The sequence below is a fragment of the Rhopalosiphum padi genome, chromosome 1 (assembly GCF_020882245.1).
Source record: "Rhopalosiphum padi isolate XX-2018 chromosome 1, ASM2088224v1, whole genome shotgun sequence".
Taxonomy (NCBI): Eukaryota; Metazoa; Arthropoda; class Insecta; order Hemiptera; family Aphididae; genus Rhopalosiphum; species Rhopalosiphum padi.
Window position 1 is genome coordinate 77,769,136 of NC_083597.1, and position 25,550 is coordinate 77,794,685.

Genomic DNA, 25,550 nt, shown 5'->3' on the forward strand with positions numbered 1-25,550 from the left:
GCTCAGTCGCGATCAATGATATCATATATAACTGATCTGCTTATTTAATTATACCTTACCAGTTACCCTAATTCCATAAATAATAATAATAATAAAAAAAATAGATTATTTCTTAAACTTTATTATATTTAAATTTTAAAACTGTTTTATTTAAATTGTGTATTACAAGTAAGTAGTAGTAGTAGTAGGTATTGTAGTAAGAGTAAGTATTGATTGTAATGTTGTTTTTAAACGTAGATAATATGAATTTTAGGTAAAAAGTGGAGTATACTTCTAAAGCTGTTTTGATAAGAGTGTAATATTTCTTGAACGATTGGCGTTTGAATTTTCATTTTTCTAAAAAATCAATAAAACAAACTATAAACAACATTAAAAATTAAAATGTATGCACAATCTAAAATAAAGAAAGCTTAAATTAAATAAGCAAAACAATATTAAAAACAATTTTGATTAAGAAAGGATATATTTTTGTGTTTTCAGAATACAGTTAATAAGTGTAAGTATGTGTATATTATGTAGGAAGTTACTTATAGATAATGTATATATATATTATCGGTTTGCGTTTGCTTGTAGATGAAAATAATTTATATTTACTCAAATTTTAAATTAAATTAATTTTATTATATAATAAAATTTAATATTCTTGGAACTAGTTTAATGAAATTAATAAAAAACCTATAAATATTTATATTTGGTTTGAAAATAATAAAGAATAAGTACTATAATATTACATTAAAATGTTGCATATTATAGTACTTATATTATATATTATGAATACCATTATACCAGACGTCAGAGATAAAGTAAGTATGTAAGTACCTAATACAAAATAATGTAAGTTTTTAATATGGGATATGGGAATAGGTATATTAAATAGATAAATTATAGATAAAATAAATTTATAAATCATAAATAAACGATATCAAATTATATACTAATTAATTTTTACAAAGTAAGAAAGTCATTGTTTATTACTTAAATTACCCAAATTGTGTAGAATGATAGAGTATTATTGACCATAGCACTAATAATTGGATGGTTTCTCATTTGTATCAATGACGCTAATCCGGTCATTAGTAATACGAGTATCTACGAAACAAAATTTCAATTTAATGAGATTGTAAAAAACGTATATTGCGTAAATATTTTTATTTTTTTACAATTACTATAGGAAAAATACTTGGATTTTCTAACTAGAACAAATTTTCTACTAGAAATCACCTTCAAAGAGCTTAAAATTGGAGCAAATAGTCTGCTCTAAAAGGTGATGACACATGCATAAAAAAGATTTTTAATAAAACACAACACACATCATTGGAAAATCAATATTACAATTCTCGCCATTCTTAGAATTTAAAATAACTAATTTATTAATGAGATATATAAATATCATCAAGTGAAAAATGCCTTTTGGTTTTTGAACTAACCACAAGCGGCACAATTTTCAAAAAAAACATTGATTGCTCACATTAATTACACAAATATATTTTTAATTTTCTGTCTAACACAGTCTTATAATAAATAGTATCATGGGGAAATTTTTATATTCAAATGATAACAAAAAAATATGATTCGCATAATATAATAGTAGGTAGGTACTTACTGAAACAACTAAATTTAAATTGATATTGAAAAATCCCAATGCTGATATTTCATCAAATTCCAAAATATTTATTTGATTCATAAACATTTTAACCTAATGGATAAATTAATTTTAATTTTTATAGACAAATACACATACTATTATACTCTGTTTGAAATAAAAATTCTCGGGCTGTGGGATTCTACATAGACGGCGGCGGAAATAGACGTAGCATTGTAAATAACGCGTGATGCGTTGCAGAGTTCTGTGGCTCGGGAGCGGGTCACTTTATTTTTCAACCTTAGCATTGGTAGGTTAAAAAATCCTGACACTCAAAATAATTTAAATAAAGTAAAATTTTTAAGTATTTAATTGTACAATAAAACTAATAATAGTTATCATTATATTAATCACTTATATTATTTTTATTACAAATTATAAGTAACATATTGTCCTAACCATATTTAGGTATCCTTATTTATCTAACCCAGCGGTTCCCAACCCATGGGCCACGGGCAGCTAGGAACTAAGCCGTGGAGCATATAATATTAACATTACTAACATATATATTTAAGATAATATTATTATATATTTTTTTTAAATACTTAATAATATCATATACAATTATATAAATATACGTTTATAGGTGTGCTATTAGTTATTAGTAGGCCTCTAAATTTTTTTTTACAAAATTGGTAGTCTACAAAACTAAAAAGGTTGGGAACCGCTGATTCTAATCTAACCTTATTGTTAGTAGACAGTATCGTTTTGAAATGATAATATAAATAATTTTTATGTTAATTAAAAAATATTGTACCTGTTGGCTAATTATATATTACAATTCAATGTACTAAATGATGTTAAGACAATAAAAATTATATACAGTAAAATAATATAATTAAAAAAAATAATATTTCGTAGTTTATGAAGTTGATGGGATATTGGGGACTTTGTTACTCAAAATTTTGGTTTAATTTACCCTGTAAAGGTAGGTGGTTATAATTTATTGTGGCCGTAGCCATTTTCATCCAAAAATAAGATACCGTTTTCTTCAACTATCATTTTGCACAAAAAAAAAAAAAATAATAATAAAAAAAAATCTTGAATACTTTCCTCCAATAAGAAATTATGGGATAGATTCTTGAGCTATACTATAATAATTCAATATGAATGCATTCATCTTAAAACTCAATAATCAAATAATATTATGTCATATTATTCACGATTATTTTTATAATACAACTAATACAAGTAATGATTTTGTTGTATTTAAAACTAAATTTGTAATAAATTATTTTTAAAAGAAATTCATTTTAAACTCTTTTCACTGTTTAAATGTTTTCATTATAAATGTAAATACAGTTATCCAAAAATTAATTTATATAATATATTTGTTATAAATTAATAATATATTATTGTGGTTACACTTACACATGACGGCCGTAACTCATTTACTGTGCCCTTAATATGTACTTGATATTGTATATTTCGTATAAAAGAAAAAAATTAAATTAAACTATTTAAATACTGTAAGTCTGTAAAGAGGCTAAATTTTAAATATTTGTTTCAATAAATAATATTATTTTATTTGTGTTTATAGAAATATAAATTAACTCTTGATTAGGTACGTTTATATACCATCAATATCAAGGTAAATTAATATAAACAGACAACAGTAAACACATAGACATAGGTAAATGAATACAAAATATATTTTACTTGTATTTTTGTGTCAACTGGTAAATTGGAAATCCGACTCGAACGTAAATATGATATAATTCTATTTTTCTGTAAAAACAAAATACAATAAAAATATGATGTTTTAAATGCAATATAATATTAAATAAAGATTTTACTATTGTGTGACATGTGTTCGTAATATATTTTAACTAATTTTACTAAAGTTAAGAATATCAATTTAAATTTTATACTACCTCTTCTTTTATCCACGAAACAGCAACGATGATTGATATCAAAAAAACTATTAATTGTATGTTAAACAAATGTAGTGGCAAATATTTTATAATATTTTGGGTAAAACTGACTTTTGGCGTAGCTAGCTCATGATATATCATCAAATAAAATATGTACATAAAATCTATGAAGCTGCATACAAAGAAACCTAATAGCAATAAGCCGTAGCTTAAATTGAATATTTTTAATATTTCTGATAGTTTAGCGTGCAATAATCTAATGCTTTCTACCAACATAACTATTTCAGAATGTGTCCATTCACCATGGATAGGAATTAATCCAGTAGGAAGACATTTCCAGAAATCATTTAATGTTTGGAATCTATAGCTTAAGTTATTGAGATAAAAACAAATTGTGATAATAACCACAAAGTCTGTTATATATGGCATACTAAAAAATAACACTGGTACAGTACTAATATCTACAGTCTTCAGCTGCCATAAGTATAAAGCACACACTTCGTATCCAAGAAGATATAAAAATAACGAAATCGCTGAAATGATCCATCTCTTTTTACTTAGTGAACGGTGACGAACCATGAATGCTGGTGAAAGAAGTGTTAGTTTTTGATCGAACTCTATAATTTCATTGATTAACCTTAAAAAACAAATACAAACTATAAAATAAAGCAATTAAAATTGAGATTATTGAATATTAAACAAATTACATAATTTTAATGAAATCAGCGTTTCTTTAAAATTAAACAAAATAAGTTAAATATAACACAAAGTTAAAGAAAAAAAGGGTTTTTCAAATAAGAAAACAGTTTAAAGCTAAAAACAAATTAGCTTAATAGTTAATATACTAAAAAAAAATGGTTTTTAGGTACTCTATAGAATATATTGTATAAAAATAATTACTTTTATAACATTTTTTACAAGTCCCTTAAATATACGTTAAAACAAATAATAATAATATCATCAGGCCCGTATTTAGGGAGGGGCATATTCGGCCAAAATATACCCTTCCTTTTTTGGTCATAACTTACCGTTTACTTTTCGGCCAGCACAGTTTTCTTTAAAATTTACAATTATAACAACTTATGAGTTATGATTGTATCCAAAAATGTGATTTTTTTAAAATTATTACCTAATACTTTATGAAAAAATAATAAAATAAAATAATTGGTAATACAATAAAATGTTATAATATAATACATTAGTCGAATATAAATATGATAATAATAGAATATGCATTTAGATTAAGTTTTATTTTTTATAATTATATGATATTTGTATGACAAATTTGTAACGACATATTTTATTATTTGTATAGTCTTCAATGTAAGCTTTATTTCGTTGTTGCCGTTCCACATTTTTTGTATCATAAGGTGTTTTTAAAATGTTGATACTTTTAATTTATATGTATGTATACATCTGTTTGGACTTCATTTATAAGTACAGCTAACCAGCTCATTATGGGTGGAGTATGTTAACATTGTTAATGTTGGTTTATCTTTACTTCCAAAAAACAAACTCTACGAACGAAATTAAACTTACATTGAAGAGTGAGGACTACAAAAATAGTAAAATTTGTCAAACAAAGATTAATTTTTAATTTAACAAATGTAATAATATGTTAAATAATACGTTCAGTTGTTAAAATTATAAATTTTAAAGAAAACTGTGCTGGCCTAAAAGGAACAGTGGCCGAAAAATGACAGTGATCGAAAAGGGAACTGTAAGTGTTGGCCAAAAAGTGACACTGGCCGAAAAGGAAAGGGTACATTTTGGCCGAAAACGGTGACGCCCGGTAGGGGACAGGCACATGCCCGGGGGGTGGCACGTCTCAGGGGTGGTAAAATATTTTAGCAAAATTAATTTTAAAAATGTAATGGAAAAAAAATAATCGCATTTTATTGAATTATTGGAAAAAATTATATTAAAAAAAAAGAAATTTGTATGTTTTATTTTTTATTATGTTATATAATTTGTTAATTAAAAGATTAATTTTTTTTAACCATTAAACGATTTTCATGGATCATGGATGAAATAATTAGTGTTATATTAATATTAAACTAATATTGTTAGTTGGGAGAGGGTGGTGGCATAAATTATATTCCCAGGAGCGCCACATTTTTAAATTCGACCCTGAGGCCTGAATATAATAATATAATATGTCTATCATCATAATAATTAATAATATTTAAAACCATAGATAAACTTTAAATAAATAATTTTTTATTATCTCATACAAAATGAAATATCATAAACACTTTACAATATACTGTATAAGTAAGCAAACTATTTTATTATTCAAACTATAAAACTGTGAAGAATAGTGTAAATAAAAATAATAATAATATGTTTATAAAATTATCAATAGACAATAATGTAGAAATTCATTAATATAAATAATACTTTATGCTGATATAATTTTGTCACCATTAATGTCAAAATAATTTTAAAAAAAAATTAAATATGTTATTTATCTTACTTTATCATCCATATTTCTGATAATCTTGATGTAATAATGACAATCCAGAATTTAACTAAACGGAAATATACTATGTAATAAAATCCTCTAACATAAACGATGTATGTAAACATTATCAAGGCGCACATTCGGGTTAATTCAAGCAATGCATAATGTGTTGTGTTAGTACTATTTTGGACTAATAATCCCGTAGATTCAAATGTATATGATATGTTAATCAAACCAAAAATCTTGCATAAAATTAAAATCGGTCTCAGAGTTGATTTAAAAACAGACGTCATTTCAATATATACTCCACAACTAAAGAGAAATTGATTTATTGATTCATTAACATAAACTTACAACAGTTGAAAGAATAATAGATACTACTGCCACTTTTATAATATTGAATTTGGATAATATTATTATTTATTCAAACCAATAACGTACAACGGTATAGTAGTCGTGTTAGGGACAATACAAATATTTACAAATATTTGCAAATATTCAGAAAAGTGAAAATATGTTCGCAGTTGATATATCGGTGTTTGGATAAGTCATCAGAACCTATCGTACAAAATGTTTGGGTTAATTAAATACATGAATAATATGTTGTGTTTGCTTTTTTTAGATTCTTCTGAGTGAAGCAATGAATTTATTGTTTTAACAATGATTTGTACGGTTTTTTTTTTGTCATCACCTTTTGGGGGAAGTAAAAATTCTTTAGATTGTAGGATAGTTTCCAGTAGAAAATTGGATTTAGATTGTATTTTAGGGAGGGGCAAAACTACTTTAAAAAATAATTGAGAAAATAAAATAAAAATGTGTGACTTTTTACGAAAAATTAGTTTTTGATTAAATTGATTTTGCTTTTGTATTGTAATTAAAAAATGAATACGTATAATTATAGAGACTTGAATTTTCACCAAATATTTATAAAAGCATTTTTTTTAATATAATTTTCAAAATATTTTTACTTCTTTTTGAGCTATTAATAGATATTTAAAATGTTAGATTTTTTCATGTATTTATACATTTATGATAAAATTGTTGTTATAATGATTTTACATAAGTTATTCTGGTACAAATTTAAAAATCATTGAAAATACATAGTTACAATTTTCTTATATGTGTTTCAATTTTTACAACATTTGTAAACTATGAATACATGTAAATTTTTTTTTGAAAATATAAAAAGATTTTTAAAGGTATTTAAATAATTTAAGGTATATGTATATCATTCATGTGTATATAATTGAATAATTATAATCAATATTATTAATACAACGAAATGATTAAATTTACATGCCTAATCTTTAAAAATTATTGATTCAGCAATTTCGTAGATTATCGCGAATAAATAAACTGCATTTTATTTAGTTTATTTTATATGTTCTGTAGAGAGAAATGAAGAGTAAAAAATTAAACTTTTATTAGGATACAATAAATATTATCGAACATTGAATTTTATATTTTATATTCCAGTATACATAATTCTTATATTATATATAGTCATACAATAAAATACGAATTTAATATATTTATTATGCCATAGTAAAACAATCAAGAGTTCAGAATAAAAAAAAATGATTACTTATAGTTAATTTAGTTATATTATAATTTATAATTATTTTAAATTTTTGCATAAGTAAGCTTATATTATAAGATTGTTATGCTAATATTTTAACTGTTATTTCCAATTAATTTTGTTATAATATAAATTTATCTATGTTGCTCTATATCGCCAACACAAATGTTGATTAAAAGTACTAGATAATAATTACTAAAACAAATAAATATAAATATTGTAGACATTAAAAGATAGGAAGGCTCAATAGAAAAACATACTTACCAGGCTACGATTAAATAATAATTCTTAATCTATGTTACATCTGACAAATAATAATAATACATCATTTTTAGTTTAACTATAAAATAACTAAAGAAATTTAACATTTTGTTCATAATTTCATTGTTTTTTCAATTCTTATTATTAACATTTAAAAGTGATAATACAGTAAATCTCATGTGGTAGTATGTATAAGGCTCAGTGCTGGATTTGAAACTTCTATTTTACTGAAAGCAATTTAATAAACATTAAGGAATTACAATTCATATACCATATATACTCTAGCTGGATAATGTTGCAGACTAAAAATATATTTTCATATAGTCTGTGGTACTGCAGTTAATCACAGCGTTGACCCCAATGACGGGTCGACGGATAAGGTCAGTGGCATATTTCGGTGTTTGTCGTTTACGCATCATTAGTACCTCAGTTATAACAAATTTGGTTGGTTGTTTGCGCACGAGTGATAATTCTACTTAGTACGTGTGGTGTCGTTTAATATTTTATTTAATATGGAACTTACTAGAATGTTTAGTCAAAACGGCAAACAAATAATAGTACTAAATAATTTTAAATTTAAAAAAAATAAATTAAAAAATAAGTGGTCATTCAATATGGAATAAATATTATATAGGTATAAAAAATAAATTGCCGCAGTTTGTATAATATAGATACATAAGATAAGATTATTAGTTTTGTCGCAGATGGCAGATTGTACAATGTTATTTTTTTTTGCCACAGTTTAGGTACATATTATCGACTTTTAGAAAAGATGTAATTTTGTCGCCGTTTACAATCTCCCGTTTGCGCATCGTGCGTTTTAATAATGCAGAAAGTATCTACCTACCTACTACATGACCGGATAGCACACCGATGACATTATATAAGTGATGATAGTGTTATAACTTATAACCGATAACTTATAAGCTTAGGAATCACAAATATAGATTTGTACAAAATATTCAAACATATTTAGATAACATTTATATTTTTATAATTTTGTATTTTTTGTCATTATTGTAAATAATAATTAATGACACGCAATTTCTAACGAATCTAGTCATGACTCATGAGAAAATTAAATAATAGGATAGTACACGTTCAAAAATATTTAATTTTATATATTTTTTTGTAAAAGCGAATTGATAATAATTTTTTAATTTATGTTGAATATGAATATTGACGATTGATTTGTATACATTTATAGTTTTGTATAATTATTGATATCATATACGTAATTTATAAAAATTGTGATATATAATAGACATAATAGACATAATTATGTCTATGGCTCAAACGGCTTACAAAAAAGGTCATTTGTAACAATAACGATGCGCAAACGTCCTACGCCTGCATATTTACAATGGATGGGACTGGGGGGTCTATATAGCACATAGTCTACTAACCCCATATTATGAACATATCTAATACAACCAAGTTAAAAATTGTATTTTTATGTGTTTATATATTTATATATGTTTTTGTACTATAGTATTATGTTTTATACATAGTTGCCTTAGGGCATATACCATAGTTAATAACATTTATACAAACATGATAATTGTATGCGTTATATAGATATAATGAATAAATTAAAGAAGTGCACTAACCTAACCTATAAATCTTGTTATTTGAAACGTATATAGGTGTAGCAAAAGTAATAGTAAGTGTGGGCTAGATTTGGGATTAGAATACATTATTAACTCTTTAAATATACAGAAAAATCCTTTGATAATGATGTACTGACTAATGAACAATGATGGTTACAAAATATTGGAAGAAACACAATGGTGATCACTATAATCATATTATAAAGATAGTCGGGATATGCATTGGAAAAATTCATAATGTGAATAGTGAGAAATTAGCATACCTACTTTAGTTCATTATTGTTCTTAAATTGAGCGTTTAATTAATTATTATTATTTTAATTTACAATATATTACACCATAATATTATAAGAAATTTAAAAGGATTTCTTTATTATTGAAATTGAAAAATTATTTTAGCCACTCTTTATCATGTTTTAAACATTGTACTCGTAAATAGTATTAAACTTTCGGTAAGGTTTTTCTTTAGATTTCAAAAATTATTTATGTAATAATAATAAAAAAAAATTATACTAAAAGTTACCATCTCAATAACATTTTTTTAAATTAATATATTTGAAACTTATAGAGTAGGTAATTATTAACTAATTTCCTAATAAAGCAATCGCAGAAAAATTAATTAATTAATTAAATCCGGAAAAATTAAATTAAATGGTTCAATATTTTGTAGAAATTTATTTTTTTATTAATTAATTTAATGTATTTCCAAAGAAAAAAATTTTTATAGTGGAAATTGTGTTATTTTACAATTTTTTATAAGATTAAGTTAGATTCTTACCCATTTATCGTGATGGAGCTTTGTGTTATTGACCATATCTAAAATAATTGTATGGTTTTTCATTTGTAACAATGTTGCAAATCCTGTTAAAAGTAACAACATGATCTGTTGAGCAAAAAAAATTAATTTTATCTTTAAGTAAATTAATGAAACAATTTTTACTTTTTTTTATAACTTAAGTAAAAGTAAATACTTTTTAATACATCATAGGTTATAGATTAGTGTTGTAAAATTAACACATTGTACAGTCTTGATATATTATCAAAAAATTAGGAAAAGCGCAAATTTTCATGAACAACTAGTAGGCACAAATTCATATTGTTTTTTAGTGTAATTAAAAAAAGATACTTGAAATGTTTATCAAATATTTATATTAGCTATTAGCATTTCTAACACATTATAATTTCTAAATATTTTGACTCCTTTTGTGCTATTTATAGGCATAAAGAATATTCGATTACTTTTTGTCAATACTCAATTACTATTGAAAACAATTTTCTGCTTATTCAAAGAACTTGGAAATGTAATTACAAACTTCCTCATAAGTTGTTCATAATTTATTATGCCAATTTAAAAATATTGAAAATATATAGTCATAATATTTTTTTATAAATATTATATAGGTATGTTTGAATTTTGACGAATTTCGTAAAAATTGTAAATTATTTCATAGTTATAAAAAAAATTCAATTTTGAAACGAAATTGGTTGAATGCAATATCATCAATTGAAATCAAGTGGTTTATTAGTCTATAGTACCTATAAATTATTGTTTTCAAATATTTTTAATATAGAAAATATATTACTTTTCGAACGGTAACTATTTGTATGCAATTATTTAAAAACTATTTGATGAATAAAACTAAAAGTGCATTATGTGAATACATTAATATAATGACATTACTCGTATATTTAATTTGAAATACTTACTGATATGACTAGATTCAAATTGATATTAAAAAATCCCCATGAATTTACGTCGTTAAATTCTAATACTGGTGTTTGGTTCATAAACATTTTAATCTATAGGTTTATAGTTCATAAATTATAATAATTATATAATTACAAAAATATATTATTAACAATTTTGTGGTTTATATTTTTAGTAAATAATGTGATAAAATACAAAAGATGAATTTTAATAAAGAAATAATAATATTTATGTGAATAAACATAATGAAATTTCTTGTACAAAAAAAAAAAATAATAATAATAATAAACAGTGAGTAGGTAGTTGAAAAGTGGTTTACTTGAATTTTTAAGTCGACAGGTAACTTTGAAATCCGTATCAACCTTAATATTGATATAATTTTATTTTTCTGAAATTTCAATTGAAAAATATTAAAACGTATATTACACAATATAATAAACTTAAAAATATGTATTATGTAAATAATAATGTGATGGTGGCTTATTAGAAAAAAAACAATACCTTATCAGTTATCCGAGATGCAGCAACAATAATAGACATCAAAAAAACTATAATTTGAATGTTAACCAAGTGTACTGGAATATATTTTATAATATTTTGGGTTAAACTGATTTTTGGTGAATCTATCTCATGATAAATCATTAAGTATATTATGTATGTAAAATCTAAGAAATTACATACAAAAAATCCTAAAAGTAACGGACCATAACTATAATTGAATAATTTTAATATTGTACATAGTTCCGCGTGCAATAACCTGATGGTTTCCACTAACATTGCTATTTCCGAATGTGTCCATTCATTACTTAGGGGGATTAAATCAGCAGGAAGGCATTTCCAAAAATCATTTAATGTTTGAAATCTATTTCCTATGTTAACGAGATGAAAACAAGTCAAAATTATAACCACATAATCCGTAATGTACGGGAAATTAAAAAAGTATATAATGAAAGTAATATTACTAAGGTGTGGTTTCCAAAGGTGTATTTGTATTATCAAGAAGCCAACACAGTAAATGAATATAGTAAATAAAATTATATTCCAACTTTTTTTATCTAATTGACGATGTTTAACTATGAATGCATGTGAAAGTAATGCAACTTTTTGATCGTATTGTATGAGATCATTGGACAACCTATGAAAAAAGAATACAATATATAATTAGGAACTTTATATGTTGGTCGACTGTCGAGAAGTTTACGTGTACCTATAAACATTTAATAAGTAAAACTTTTTATTTTTATAAATGTTTAGTGTGTACCAGTTTTGGTGAATTATTGGTTGTATTATTTTGGGATAGATAATTACCAATGTAAAAGTACCTTTTATACCTTAAACCAAATAAACTAAGCAGCGATTGATAGATCACAATGAAATAATAATAACATACTTTTATATGATGGTATTATACATTTTTTTTTTGTTTCATAGTTATTAAAAGTTATAAAAATATGGAGAAAAAATTCGTGTTTACTTTTTTTTTTTTGGTTAATTAGAAAATAAAGGTAGACAGTTTATCCCAGCAAAACATTTATATACCTGACCTTATTAAACTTTGTCCACTATTAGTATTAAGTATTTAAATGGTTTAGTTTGTTTTCCAAAAAAAACGTCCGCTATTCAAAAGTATCCATCAAGAAAGGTTTCACCATATAAATAATAAATTAATAACCGATGAAAAAGTATAACTTAATATTTTTAAGTCACTTTATTATCAATTTAGTTTTTGAATTATTCTCTTACTTTATTATCCATATTTGAGATAATCTTGAGGTTATAATGACAATCCAAAATTTAATTAAGCGGAATTGTTGTATATAATACATTCCTTTCGTGTTATAAAAGATGCAACTAGATGCTACTATTATAAACGTTCGCATTAATTCAAAAAATGAAAGACATGATGAATCTGTATTTAGGATTAATAATCCTGTAGTTCCAAATGTATAAGAAATATTAATTAACCCAAAAATCTTGCCTAAAATTAAAATAGGCTTCAAAGTCGCTATAAAATCAGTCGTCATTTTAATATGTTTTCTACTACTGAAAACAAATGTATGTATAATCATTTATTTAAAACTATAAAAGACGTTTTAGTAAGTTTTTCCTGGAAGGGACAATGTCAATATTTGATCATAACATATTAAAAACAAAAATTATATTTGTTTAATAACGTTGGTTATACATAAATATATTTTGTCAATTTAAACAGTAGTTTCAGAATTGTAATAAATTATAAGTAATATAGTAAATACACGTCGAATGTCACTGAAAATCATCAACTTCTTTTAAATTTTCTGTTAATTTCCAATGTACTAATTGGAAGCAATTGAAATTGTATTTAAAGATTTTAATTTCTCTACTTGAGATAGAATTTTAAACGTTTATTTTTCATTCTTTTAAATTTAAAATACGAAAATTACAAAGAATATAAATTTAAAATTCTAATTTTTTAAACAAATATAATAAAAGAGGGAAAAGTTAATCCTAATCAAACATTTTTAACATCTTGTCAAATAAAATGACAAATTTAAATTAGTTAAAAAAAAGTTGTAACGAAATTTCGTGAAACAACATTTATTTAATTTCATTATTAGCCAAAATCAGTAACGACATAAGTATTGATAACATAAAAACAAGTCTCCATGTCAGTCGTGTCACTTCAAAATATTATATATGGAGTTGTATTTTATACTAACAATAAGTACTTTTGTTTCTTAAGTTTCCAACACAAAATTCTAAATAAACTAAATATTTTATTTAAAATTAAAATATGCGCTTTAGAATTGATATGAAACAGTCATAATTTTAGTAATTTGTTTTACTCCAGTAAGGAAAATGATTAATCAATTTTAAATGAAATATATATTTTGAAAATTAAAACTATTATAAGTGTCATGATCAAATAATATCCGGAACAAATTATTATTATTATTATTAGTTAATCAAACATTATTAACTGTTCTGAAAAATTGTTCATTATAAACTTTGCTTGTATACATATTAATCTTTTATTTGGTTTTTTCCTCATAATATATATGTTTTTATTCACATTATTTCATTGTTTACATAAATGAATAAATAATTTGACTAAAATAACATAAAATATTATTAATGTGTACGTATATTAATTTGTTTGACATACAAACGTTTATAACTCGCAATTCACTAACATACTAATGAGTAATAAGGTAATTGTTTTATCGCTGTTATTTCTAGTTCCTATACTATCAAGGCCGTACCTAGTGGGAGTTTTTGGGTTCGACCCCCCTCCTCTCGTAATTTTCTCGCATTACGCAAACTTAAAAATTATTTCATCATTATTTTGTATACCACTTACTAAAATGTGTGTAACACCCCCACCCCCACCCCGTGCAAATAGGTGTCAAGTTTATCATATTATGAGTATGTTACTATTGTTACTGTGGTCTATGAGACTATGACCAATGTGTTCAATTTTATAATTTTATATTTAATAAAATAATAAATATTACTGTGAATGTCTACAGCTGATTAATGTTAAAATATTGTTGAAAAATATTACACTGTTGTCTGTTTGTTAGTAATGAATAGTTTTTACGTTGTAGTTAACAAAGTAGAATTGATGAATGTTGATAATGGTTATTTCGGAATTACAAAAAATTCACGAAAATAATATATTACTGTATTGTAATATGTAAAGTATTTAACCGCTCTGCTTACTGCTGTACAGTAAGGGTGTGAGTGTACATCAACATTGAGTAATTCACTTTAATTCATGTGTTGTATTCGAATCCAATGATAAATATAAAAATTAATTTTATTTAAATAAAAATTGTGTTTTTTAGATAGCTGAAATAATAACTTATGATGAATCATGTATTAAATTGTAAATCTAATTTATTTAAATTTATGGAAATAAAACTAAAACAATAAAACATTTCAAATGTCTTTAAGTAGCTAAAATAGGATCAAAACTAAACTAATAAACGTTTTATTAAATTTTAAAATCTTAGGTATAAATATAGAAAATTATTATTTAATATTTTTAACTACAAAATATTTTGCAAATTTTCGTATTTAACAAATTTTAAAAATTCTTGATTTTTTTTATAAAGTATACTAGGAATTTGATCCCCCTCCCAAGCAACATCCAATTTTCTACTAAAAATCTCGGTTAAAAATCAAAGTATCTTTTGCTGTTCTATAGACTGATGAAGATGAAAGATAGAAAAAATAAACACACATAATTTAAAACGTATACACCAAAATGCAAATTGCACCAAATACAAAATTCATGTACAGATACTTAATTAAATTTCGATGATGATACTCGGATCATAAACATTTTAATGAATAAATATAATAATTCAAATTATAAACAAACGCTTAGAATAAAATTTAAAAATAAATTTAACTTAATTATTGAATTTGTATAAATTTCGCACCACGATTTTTTCCAGTTAAATATTTAAACTATTATTTTCAATATTTTTTTCCAATACCAATAAATAAGAGAAGTATAAATAATTTATAAAACATTATTTTCAAATCAATACATTCTTGAAAAAAAAGAAAATATTTATCTATTATCTTTATTTATATAAAATATAGAATGAATGTAAAAAATAAAAATATACATTAACATATTATAATAAAACATTATTTTATTAAAAAATAAATGTATTTATAAGGAAATTCACCAAGTATTATTATTATTCATAAATAACGCAGTTATTAAATTTCTGATTTTTGAATTTTCAAATAAACTTGATGACTATATTTTCAAATTTTTGAGATTTTGTGAACATATTTTGTAAATATCTAGTAAACTATAGAGGATATAAACTTCTGTGTTTTAAAAACAATCACCATTCTTTAACTTGAGATTAAATCTGGCTTTAAATATATAAAAATTCTGAAAATTATAATTTGAATAAATTAATTATTAAATTAAAAAAGGAGTGAACAATGAACATGTTTGGTGAATCACTCTGTATAGTTATGACTGTTATAAAAAATGCGTACTGATCGATTCCGATGGATAATAAAGCATAAAATAATGTACGCAAAATTAAACCTACATACCTTTCCGACTATATAGAATTTCAATGTTTACCATAGGCTATGTCAACTTCATTATTATATACAAAATGAATACATTTATTGGGTTTTTGTAAAATAAGTCACTACTGAAGATACCCTAGGGCCTAGTTGTTAGGTACAAAATATTATATTCTTATATAATATGTTAGCTTATAATAACTACATGTCTATATTCTACTATAATAATGAGGAAAAAATACAACTTAAACAAGTTTTAACAAATTTAAAACATATTACACATTTCTACCTATTCTATCATAATATACAATTTTAATATTTTTACATGAACTTAATATGTAGTAATTAATTAACTAATGAACCTTTATTGGACTCGTATTATATAGTCTTATCGCTTTAGATATTAGTTATGTAGTCATAAATAAAAATAAAAATATAATTACTCACTAGTCTCACTATATAAAACTAAGGTAAGTATATTTTTGTGTTTACATAATGACAGTTTTAGATTCTGAACGGAGTGTATTGATTTTACAATGATGTGTGTTTTCTTTCTTTATTTATTTATTTATTTTTGTTTCTGTCATTGCGTTTTTGAGTAGAAATAATGCTTTGATTTTAGACTTCGGCCCCTTATTGAAAAAGAAAATTCATCTACTTGGTACTTTGAGGGGAGGGGTCAATAAAGTCAGCAAAAAAATTTCCAATAGTTTAGGAAAAACCCTAAAATAGGTAACGGAAAAACAGGAATTTTACTAATAAGCATAATCACTTTTCAACAAAATCGATTTTTTTTATTTTGCCGTAACTCAAAAACGAAGCATTGTAAATACTTGAAATTTCCACTAAATGTTTATATTAGTGTTTTCTATTTACGATTAAATTTTCAAAATATTTTGATTTTTTTAAGCTTATTTTTTACGAAATCGCGTAAAATAAGAATATATATAAATTTAAATATAGCTAATAATATAATTTATCCTACAAATTATCCTAGACTGACAAATCATCTCGGTTCAGAATCGTTTTTCGTACACAATTTTACCTGTCATAGTGTCATTGCATTCAAAATTTAACACAACCATTATAGTGACCTACTCTCCATCTCTATTATACAGCAGAGCGATACCCACTTTCCCACACTTTATTTTTATTTTTATCTATACATATAAATTACACATCAACAGCAAGGTTACTAGTGATATAAATTATTACTGACTTAATAAATAATTTATAGTATAAATAAGATACAAAATAAAAAAATGTATAAGCCTGGTACATTAATATGAATTTAAAATATAATAATAGTATAAATCCGATAAATGAGTGAATTTTACGAGTTGTGTGGTGATTTAAGGGTCGGGAGTCAGGTACTCACAAGTATAAGTTTATACTAATTTTTACTTATATAGGAATTTTACATTGGTTGCGTCTTAAATAATTATCAATATAACAGTTAGTTAATAAATAAGAACTTGTAATTTTAAATAGATGTACCGTTTCTTGAATAGTTGCTAGCATACACATTTTCCTAAAAATCAATTTACATATTATTCAATTTATACTAAAATAATTTATTAATACATTATGGATATATTAAATAATACATGAAGTATAGGTAGTCATATTCAATAAAATATATTTTAAATGTAGCAAGACCAAAATTAATTCAGCTTAAAATAATTGATATGTCTATTACTTGTTGTACACTTGTAAACATTAATGTTGGATTATAATTATGTGATATTTACCAAGGTCCAGCATCAGAGAGAAAGCTTGCACAATTGGCCTAAACTGGTTTTTTTAAATATATAATGAGAAATATTATTTTCAATTAAATAATACGTTTCTAAATCTATTTGAATAATGTTAAATTTTGTAATATAACTATACAATAAGTATATAAATTGTTAGTATTCATTTAAAATTTGTACCAATCACATAAAGAAAATTAATGCACGGATAAGCATATGACCATCAAGGAGTTGTAATGTAAATACTTTTATATAAGAAAAAAAAATTATATCATTAAAATAACATTTAACAATTTTTAAATCGAATATGTATATATTTTAGGTACCTATATACTTAATATTGAACGGACCATAAGGATTTTAAGATTTCTTACCCATTTGCGGTGATAGATTTGCGTGTTTTTAATTATTGCTAAAATAACGGATGATCTTTTAACTGTATAAGTGTTGAAAATCCAATCATCAGTAACATGATAATCTATAATAAAATAAATAAACAATCTAAATTGTTTGACTTAATTTGTGTAAATTAATGACGATTATTTTTTATTTCTATATACTTAAGAAAATACTTACTGATATAACTAAATTTAAATTGATACGAATAAACCCAAAAGCTGTAATTTTATCATATCTCAACAACGATATTTGATACAAAAACATTTTGATCTATTCACAAATTAACCATAGTTAATATAACCATAAGTAATAACTCATAAAATCATAAGGCAGATAAATTACTACTATTATAATCCATGACCCATGTATATTATAAGCTACTACATAATAAAAATAAATATTATTAAAAATTCCATAATGATAAAATATAACAATGACATAAATTTTGTACGCTCTTTTAGATTTTATGAAGCTGAAAAAATAAAACTATTTATGTGAGGTGAAAATGGAAAATAAAATTGTAAAATATTTGTGATTTAGTCTAAAAAATAAATTATTACTTGTGTTTTTACTTCAACAGGTAATTTTGAAATCGGAATCAATCTTAAAGATGATACAATTTTCAATTTCTAAAATCATAAAAATGAATAATAACATTAAGATGGGACGACGGCTAAGTTCATTATTTGATTAAGAACAGACATTGCAAAACAGTCATTAGATATTGAAATTTACGTATATTTATTATTGGTACCTTTTCATTTATCCGTGAGGCAGCAAGGATCACGGACATCAAAAAAACAACTATTTGAATATTTAACACATGTAATGATACATGTCTTATCACATTTTCAAGCTCGATCATCAAATAAATTAAATATATAATATCAATAATACAGCAAACAAAAAATACTAACAACAGTGTACCGTAACTGCAACTGAATATTTTGAACGATTGAGATAGTTCAGCGTGTAACAACCTAATGTTCTTCATTAACATGGCTAATTCCGAGGAAGTCCATTCGCTCGGAACGGATACTAATCCACAAGGAAGGCACCTCCAGAAATCGTTTAATGTTTGAAATCTATTTGCGATATTATTGAGATAAAAACACACGGTTATAATAACCACGTAGTCCAAGATGTAAGGCATTCCGAAAAAAAATAAGAGGAAAGTATTAATATCGAATGTGTTTGGTGGCCATAAGTAGGTATATGTCATATAATTCATAACCAACGAAGTATAAAAATAATAAGATCAATACAATATTCCATTTTTTTTTTTACTGATTGAATGTTGATGAATCGCAAATGCCGGTAAAAGTAATGCCAGCTTTTGATCAAACTGTATAATGCCATTAATCAATCTTAAAAAAAAATATTATACAACAATTAATAATAAAAATATCTTTTAAATGTATAAATTATAATACCTAGGTATATATTTTTATATAATATAATTATAATATATTATATTATGTTATATAATATTATATTTGGTAGTGAGGTTACTGCCATTTTTGGGGGCAAGTCCCTTCCCTTCCGAATTCTACATATGATTTAGCCGAATAATGATTTTATTGAAAATTATTTTATTTTTAGTATGCAGATTTTGGATTTTTATCTTCAGCAATGTTTTAATAACTTTAAATGATTAAAGTATAATTATTTATCATTCTTACTTAATTGTCCATGTTTCTGATAATCTTGCTACAATAATAGCAATCCAAAATTTAACCAAACGGAAATGTAAGATATAATATAACTCATCGATATAAACCAAGTATGTGAACATTAACAACATAATCATCCGTATATATTCAAGAAATGTATAATAATATGTTGAGTGTACTTTCCAAATTAATAATCCAGTGGGTTCAAATTTATAAGAGATGTTAATTAGACCAAAAATCTTGCCTAAAATTAAAATAGGCTGAAGGGTTGTTTTGAAAATAGTCGTCATTTCAATAATATTACGTTTTCTATCACTGAAAAGAAAGTTGAGTTCATTGATTCATTTTCTTTTACATAATATTGACAGTTCGACATTTCAAACATTAAAATGTCCACGCTTATGCGTAATTTATTAGATATTATGATTAAATTTATCATTTATTCAAACATTGATACGTGCTTAATAAACAATGTCATTTTTTTATACTACGAATATTGTTATCGTTATTATAATCATTGGTTTTGTATTTTATTTTTCTAAAAATTTGTTTAATACAATGGTAGGTACTTATATTGGTAAAAATTTCTGAGGTAAAATATTCTTTATTCAAATCATGATATTTGTTTTTTCGGGAGATGAAAACTGCGGCAAAATTACACCTTTACTAAAAGCCGATATATGTAAGCTGAAGCAAAAAAAATCAACATTATACAATCTATGACAAAACCGATAAGAGTATAAGACATATTTTATAAAAACTGTGTACGATATAACATACGTTTATATGTTTATCGTTTAATTAGGTATACGTGTTACGATATAGCTGTATATAGGCACGCATTTGATTGGTGACTTGCATTCATGATCGATAACGTTTATATATTGTGATATTTACATATTATAATAGACCGTAATGATCATATATAATAATAAAAAAAAAATTTTAAATTGAAATAATAAATTAATAATACAATAATTGTTTACTCTAATTTATATAACATTTTGTCGTTGCATGTTTTGAAATTCATCTATCTTCTTTCATTTATAGCTGTTCGTTAATAAATTTGTATTTTTGCGTAGTTGCTTTATTTCTTTGTTGTACTACACCTTTTTTTACATCATTTCTACACTTTTAATTTTTGTGTAAGTATCAACTTGAATATCCTGTAGAGCATTTATAAATTTATATAGTGATGGATGATGATAAAGAATATGTGTTAATTTTTAAATGAGAAGATATACATATATTATTTGTTGTAACTTCTGATTTCGATACATACAAAGAAGGAGGGAATATTTCTTGCATATAAATTTCAATGACTAATGAGTTATCTAAAAAAAAAGTTAAAAAAAATTAATGATAAAAAATATTTAAAAATATAAATTGTATTAGAAAATGTTGTTAATTCCGATTGGAAATTATGTAAAAAAATATATTTTTTTAAAACAATATAGATTTCGAAATAATGAACTCGATAAAAAAATTACATAATATTATATAGCCATATTATAATAGCCAATAAGTACTGCTACATTATATTGATTTTAATTAAATATATAAGATAGTAGAAAATTTAATCATTTTGATTTGGGTGTACAAACTACAAATCAAAAGTACTTCATCACAATCCGTAACCAAAACAATTATACACTATTAAACAGTTCAAGTGCATTAAAATTTTAAATCAATATCAATTGTAGATTTCTTTCTTAATTATTATATAACTCAATACATATATAGTTTAATGCGTCTGTTTGAACAATGATTATTATAGGTACTTTAACAAATGGAATCATGTGATAATTTCTTATATTAAACATTTGACAGTTTAAAAACTACATCTTCACAGTAATCATCAGTAGAAAAACAATGATATCGAAATATAGTATTGCGAACTATCTGCGATCGTCAAATAACATACACAATTATACGCATTAAAATTGTATACATAACGTCATATATTATTGATATTATTATAACGTTATAGATTTAAAATCAAGATGTATAATATAATGTGCAAACTTATAATTTTAATAGTGATTTGGGTCCTAGCCGGTTTATGCATACAACCATCGTCAAGTGCAAGGATATTGGCCGTGGAGACAGTTGGAGGTAAAAGTCACTGGAATTTTATGAATGGTATACTACAGGCGTTGGTAAACAACAGACACAACGTCACTGTCTTCACACCGTTTACCAACGGCAACCGTGAAAACTATACCGAAGTAGATACAACTTTAGGAGGGGCTATGCAATTTATGGACATGGATTTAAAACAAATGATGATTAATATGGTTACAAAGATAGGTGATTTCGTGGCGATGAGTAGAATGCAATGTGATCAAGTGTATAAAAATAGTAAAATGAAAGAAATATTGAGTAGCGAGCGCACAGATTTTGACCTGCTCATTATTGAATTCTTTGCGTCAGATTGCGTGTCATACATTGCATCTAAGCTCAACTTGCCTTTAATTTACGTCACGCCATTGCCGGCCAACGCACTTATGGATCGCACAATCACTGGTCACGTCTCAAACCCATCAACAGTTACAGAAATGTTTTCTTTTCATTCTGTTTCTAAAACTTTTATCCAGAGATTAACACATATTTTTTTACTAATTCGTTTCAAAATTATAAAAGAGTACAAAGAACTAATTCTGAAATACACCGACCCTAAACAATATGACTTAATCGAACCTATCTCACCTTCTTTGATATTCGTAAATAGACATTTCATAACTGACGCGTCAAGTCCTATACCGACAAACGTTATTAACGTGGGTGGAATTCATTTGAAGACACCTCAGAATTTACCGGAAGTATGTACTTAATGCAATTTTAATTAATCCAAATATTCCTTGTCCAAATATTGATTACTATAATTTATGATTTATAATTTTAGGATATTTTAGAATTTATTGAACAGTCACCACGTGGAGTTATTTATTTTACTTTAGGTTCAACCATAAGAATGTCTTCGATACCGAAACATATAAAAAAAGTGTTAATGGAAGCATTCGCAGAAATTCCTCAAAGAGTGTTGTGGAAATATGAAAGTAAACTAGAAAAAAATCCGGAAAACACGATGATTAAAAAATGGCTACCACAGCGCGATATACTTTGTAATATATAATATATTGTCAAATAAACTGTTGATTTATTAATTTAAGTTATGCACTTACATCTTTATTTTGAAGTGCATCCAAATGTGAAACTTTTCATCAGTCACGGAGGTATATCTGGGGTATACGAAACCGTGGACGCTGGAGTCCCAGTTCTTGGACTTCCCTTGTTCGGTGATCAACATAGAAATGTAGATAATTTAGTCAATGTAGGAATGGCTATTTCTATGGACCTCATGTCTATAACAAGGGATAATTTCTTAGCAAATATTTTAGAACTCCTCAATAATGAAAAGTAAATACCTAGATTTTAAATTATAAATATCTGAAAATAGGCACCTATTTACTGACTTAATATTTTTTAATAGATACACAAATAATGCTGAAACCGCCTCAAAAATATTCAAAGATCGACCGATGTCGCAAGCAGAATCTGTTGTTTACTGGACTGAATATGTTCTCCGACACAAAGGTGCACAACATATGAAATCGCATGCATTTAATCTAAGATGGTATCAATATTATTTATTAGATGTCTTAACTTTAGTATTCGTTTTTATTTCCGTTGTAATTTTTGTCAGCACAAAAATAATTAAATTGATTCATATAATTTATAGTTTAATTTTTTCTTAACATTTTAAATCAAATCATAAATAATGATACAAATAAAAATATATATTTTTGCGAGTTTATTAAATTCATCTTTAAACTTTGCACTTGGTTCCTACTATAAATAATGTCAATGTGTCATGTAAATAATAATTATAAAATGTTTTGACAGGAAATTCTATAGGGTATAGAGTATCATATCAATTATAGTATTAATTATAATATATTTAATAAATATAAATTTGACAACACAGTTATAATCTTTGTTATTTCTTTGCTATCTTTGATATTTTTTAACTATGAACACATAACCCACTAAAAATTACTAAATATAATAAATTAAAATAACTATGTAATTTATATTGATACAACAATAACAATTATATTGTTTTCATTAAACTGTGTAATTATATCAGAATATAATAAAAGATTTTTTTGTACTTAATAGTCTAATACATAAGTTATTTAATATGCGTTTGTAGTAAGGACAATAAAAAGTTCAAATATATTTTTAAAAGTGAACAAATTAGTAAACAATAAACGCATTATTGTACTATTGCACTTGTACGGTTAAAGAAAGAAATCGAGTGTAGTGTACCTCATCACTAAGGTCATTTAAGTCACTGAAATGTATGTATTAAATTAGAATTAAATGTTTAATCGTTGCATACGAAAATCGATTACAAACGGAGACTTTGCCTGCCTATAATACTAAATTTATTTTATCTTTCTATTAAAATAATATTAGTGTACCAGTTATTACTAATAATATAAGATATAACTATTTAGACAATATAAATATTTAGAAAATGTAATAGCGTGTAAAAAAATAAGAATTTAAGTAAAAACTTAAGCCTCCAAGAATATATACATATTTAAATTCCAACAAAATAACTACCTAGGTAGTCGTTAATTTTTGTTTTAATTTTAACTTTAAGTCTATAAAAAAAATGGTGATGGTATATTACAAGTATTTAGTTTTTTTGGATTTCTAGTAATAATTACTTATGATAGATCTTGTATTTAAGGTCTAGAATAAATCGAAAACTTACCGCCTAGACCCTAAACGGAAAACTGGGGTATGGTCTTTATAAACGTGGAATACTGGTACGGTCCACAATAGTCAAGGTTTCCCAAACTTTTATCAAAAAAAAAAATATAATAAAATATCAACAATTATTTTTAATTTTATTTTACCGACGATCGATGGGAAGCCACGACTCACGAGTGACTGCGAGTGAAAATAATACCTTTAAGAACCCGTTTTGAATCAAATATACACAATACCTTACCGCCTAAAAGTTTAAAAAAAAAAAAAAATACTTTGTAAGACAAACTACACAACGAATGTAAGAGCTTCTTAAATAAAGAAATTCAAGTAGTATTATTTATAAATAATATAGCAAAGTATACGACATAATTATTATTAATCATAAATTATATTATATTATATTTATTGTACCTATATTTTATATTTATTTTACCTGCCTACTACTTTGTATGTACTTATTTGTGTTTTTTGTTAATTTTGATTGGTAACATTATTTTTTTGTTTTAAGTATTATTTAAATTTAACTTGTTGACGATGGTGATTTATCGAAATTATATTATAAACATTGTAAATATTTTAGGACCCCTGAAAATTAAATTTTGATATTTAAATATAAATTTTATAATTTTGTCTAAAATTGAATTAAAATAGTTTAACAACTTTAAATTTTAACAATTTAAACATAAAAAAATCGTGTATTTTTGATATATTTAAAATATAGTACAAATATTTTTATCAACAATCATAGAAAAATATCT

General features: G+C 24.3%; 3 protein-coding genes and 1 long non-coding RNA gene across 5 annotated transcripts; 1 reads left to right on the forward strand and 3 right to left on the reverse strand.

The window, feature by feature from the left end:
• Nucleotides 1-162: 162 nt before the first annotated feature.
• LOC132917829 (uncharacterized) lies at nucleotides 163-6,316 on the reverse strand. Its single transcript, XM_060978767.1, has 6 exons — nucleotides 5,993-6,316; nucleotides 3,517-4,153; nucleotides 3,302-3,370; nucleotides 1,604-1,696; nucleotides 985-1,089; nucleotides 163-336 (listed from the first exon to the last, which is right to left on the reverse strand). The coding sequence occupies exons 1-6, from the start codon at nucleotides 6,271-6,273 to the stop codon at nucleotides 274-276; spliced, it is 1,248 nt and encodes a 415-aa protein (XP_060834750.1). The 5' UTR covers nucleotides 6,274-6,316; the 3' UTR covers nucleotides 163-273.
• Nucleotides 6,317-7,814: 1,498 nt separating this feature from the next.
• LOC132917463 (uncharacterized) lies at nucleotides 7,815-12,425 on the reverse strand. Its single transcript, XR_009660285.1, has 4 exons — nucleotides 11,458-12,425; nucleotides 11,138-11,230; nucleotides 10,209-10,313; nucleotides 7,815-8,047 (listed from the first exon to the last, which is right to left on the reverse strand). It is a non-coding gene; the product is annotated as an uncharacterized LOC132917463 (long non-coding RNA).
• A 5,890-nt stretch (nucleotides 12,426-18,315) lies between these two features.
• LOC132921443 (uncharacterized) lies at nucleotides 18,316-23,301 on the reverse strand. Of its 2 annotated transcripts, XM_060984485.1 has the most exons (4): nucleotides 19,089-19,636; nucleotides 18,895-18,963; nucleotides 18,512-18,604; nucleotides 18,316-18,413 (listed from the first exon to the last, which is right to left on the reverse strand). In XM_060984485.1, the coding sequence occupies exons 1-4, from the start codon at nucleotides 19,563-19,565 to the stop codon at nucleotides 18,348-18,350; spliced, it is 705 nt and encodes a 234-aa protein (XP_060840468.1). In that variant the 5' UTR covers nucleotides 19,566-19,636; the 3' UTR covers nucleotides 18,316-18,347. The 2 variants fall into 2 exon arrangements, 1 of the variants encoding a protein (XP_060840468.1); XR_009660879.1 differs by lacking the exons at nucleotides 18,512-18,604; nucleotides 18,895-18,963; nucleotides 19,089-19,636 and adding an exon at nucleotides 23,193-23,301 and having other exon boundaries at nucleotides 18,331-18,413.
• Nucleotides 21,831-23,829, forward strand: LOC132921436 (UDP-glucosyltransferase 2-like). The gene is made up of 4 exons (XM_060984473.1): nucleotides 21,831-22,829; nucleotides 22,913-23,132; nucleotides 23,208-23,427; nucleotides 23,501-23,829. The coding sequence occupies exons 1-4, from the start codon at nucleotides 22,011-22,013 to the stop codon at nucleotides 23,763-23,765; spliced, it is 1,524 nt and encodes a 507-aa protein (XP_060840456.1). The 5' UTR covers nucleotides 21,831-22,010; the 3' UTR covers nucleotides 23,766-23,829.
• The last annotated feature ends 1,721 nt before the right edge of the window (nucleotides 23,830-25,550 follow it).

Bases quoted from the DNA above. Each gene is read 5' to 3' on its own strand.
- LOC132917829 (XM_060978767.1), bottom strand. From the start codon at position 6,273: ATGACGTCTGTTTTTAAATCAACTCTGAGACCGATTTTAATTTTATGC. The intron at 4,154-5,992 runs GTAAGATAAATA...TTGTTTTTTAAG, and splicing joins TCAGAAATATGGATGATAAA to GTTAATCAATGAAATTATAG. The intron at 1,090-1,603 runs GTAAGTACCTAC...TTTGTTTCGTAG, and splicing joins ATTTAAATTTAGTTGTTTCA to ATACTCGTATTACTAATGAC.
- LOC132921443 (XM_060984485.1), bottom strand. From the start codon at position 19,565: ATGAATTATATGACATATACCTACTTATGGCCACCAAACACATTCGAT. The intron at 18,964-19,088 runs GTACCAATAATA...TTATGATTTTAG, and splicing joins CCTCACGGATAAATGAAAAG to AAATTGAAAATTGTATCATC. The intron at 18,605-18,894 runs GTAATAATTTAT...ATTTGTGAATAG, and splicing joins CTGTTGAAGTAAAAACACAA to ATCAAAATGTTTTTGTATCA.
- LOC132921436 (XM_060984473.1), top strand. From the start codon at position 22,011: ATGTATAATATAATGTGCAAACTTATAATTTTAATAGTGATTTGGGTC. The intron at 22,830-22,912 runs GTATGTACTTAA...TTATAATTTTAG, and splicing joins CACCTCAGAATTTACCGGAA to GATATTTTAGAATTTATTGA. The intron at 23,133-23,207 runs GTAATATATAAT...TTTATTTTGAAG, and splicing joins ACCACAGCGCGATATACTTT to TGCATCCAAATGTGAAACTT.